We start from the raw sequence: 1747 nt of genomic DNA on the forward strand, positions 1-1747 counted from the left end.
GGGGGGGACAGTGGGAAACATAGGGCATGTAGGGACACTGGGGGATGGGAGTCCTGGACATGGAGGGCCAGTGGGCTGGGGATGACATGGGGACAGATGGGGGACATAGGGCTTGGGGACACACCAGGATGTGAGATGGGGGTCACTGGTCATGGAGGGGGAAAATCTTGGGCATGGGGACATTGTGTGTGTGGAGGGGGTCACTGGGGAATGGGGGGGGAGTCTTGGGCATGGGGACACCAGAGGGAGGACATGAGGGGCAAAGGGACACCAGGGCCCATGGGGTCACCCTCAGGCCTGAGTACCCTTGGCGGGAGGGGGGATGATCCTAGGTATGGGGACACTGGAGAAAGGGGAGTCACTGGGGACCGGGACTCCCAGGAGGGGACACTGGAGGGCACTAGGGAGCTTCAGGGGACCTGAGGACACGGGGACCTGGGTGTTGGTTGGGTGGGGCTGGCTCTGAGTGTGAGGACATATCTGGTGAGGGTAAAACTGAGCACAAGCACCRTTGGGGAGGAGTGGACCTCTGGGATGGTCACCAGCTTGGGGACGAGGCAGGGGGACACAGGGAGGGTGGCAAATCCTCGGGGTGGGCATCTGGGTGCTGATCTGGACCTTGGGTGCTGGAGGATCCAAGGTGATGCCAGGGATGCCCTGAAAAAGCAGGGAGCTGGGAGAAGRGTAAATCCTGCTCCCTGCGTTTGGGGCTGAGCTCTGTCCCAAGCAGAGCTTGTTGGGTGGAAAACTACCCGGGCAAAAAGCGGCCTGACCACGCTCAGTCCCATCCACGAGGTTTGGAGGAAGCTGCTAGCGCATGACCCTCTTCCCTATGCGGAGGATCAAGGCGCCCGTCCGGCGCGGCCGGGACCATCCTTGGCAGCTTCCCCCGAGGCCGTGAGCGGTGTTGCACTGGGTGGGGGAAGGAAATGGAGCTCAAACTTGGAAGGAAAGCGGCAAATATTAGAGAAATGCTTAGTTTAAGAGGGGCTGAGCTGGGGCTCATCCAGCCCCTGGCTGGAGCAGGGCAGTGCTGACGGCAGAAAAAGCTTCGTCCTGAAGCTGTTTTGGCCAGCAAAGCTTCAGCAAAGGCATTGCTGCAGCATAAGGATAAGGAAAAACCCCAAATAAAAGGAAGATGATCAGTAACATCTTCTCTGCTGGTCGCGTTCCTGGCGGAAGAGCTGCTTGGCCTTGCCAGGGAATACGAGGAGATGGTTTCCACCCYGTCCACGGTAGGAGAGGAGCTTGGCCGCGGGAAATCTTAGTCCTGATCTCTCTCAGCTCATCCTCTTCGGGCTCAGCAACCAGATGGTKGTGACCTTCAAGGAGGAGAACACCATCGCCTTCAAGCACCTCTTCCTCAAGGACTACGTGGACGGCTCGGATGACTCGTACGCCGTCTACACGCAGCACGAGCTCTACGAGCGGGTCTTTTACGCCGTGGAGAAGGTGAGGGGAGCGGGCGGGTGGGGAAGGGGAGGCGTCTCGGCGCCCAGCCGCTGAGAGCGTCCCCTCTCCGCCAGTACTTGGCCATTCCCAACGAGACCATCGGGCGCTACGCCTACGTGCGGGGCGAGCACGGGGCCAACCGCTCGGCCCTCATGCTGTGCCAGCAGTTCTACCGCAAGGGGCGCATCGACCCGGCCAACGACACCTTCAACATCGACCCCAAAATCGTCACGGGTGGGTGCTCGGGGCTGAGCTCACCTCTCCCACAGCCGCGTCAAGGTCCTGGGGGGGGGCG

General features: G+C 61.0%; 1 protein-coding gene across 1 annotated transcript in view; it reads left to right on the top strand.

Moving 5' to 3' along the window:
• The first annotated feature begins 817 nt into the window (after positions 1 to 817).
• The window catches only part of MCOLN1 (mucolipin TRP cation channel 1), a 5670-nt gene continuing 4740 nt past the window's right edge, over positions 818 to 1747 (top strand). Inside the window, exons 1-3 of the mRNA XM_085317039.1 lie at positions 818 to 853; positions 1240 to 1452; positions 1527 to 1686. Coding sequence (XP_085173165.1) covers positions 818 to 853; positions 1240 to 1452; positions 1527 to 1686 — 409 coding nt within the window. The remainder of the gene's footprint in view (positions 854 to 1239; positions 1453 to 1526; positions 1687 to 1747) is intronic.

This window comes from Rhea americana, unplaced genomic scaffold, assembly GCF_003343005.1.
Source record: "Rhea americana isolate MKP2758 unplaced genomic scaffold, rheAme1 scaffold_488, whole genome shotgun sequence".
Classification (NCBI taxonomy): domain Eukaryota; kingdom Metazoa; phylum Chordata; class Aves; order Rheiformes; family Rheidae; genus Rhea; species Rhea americana.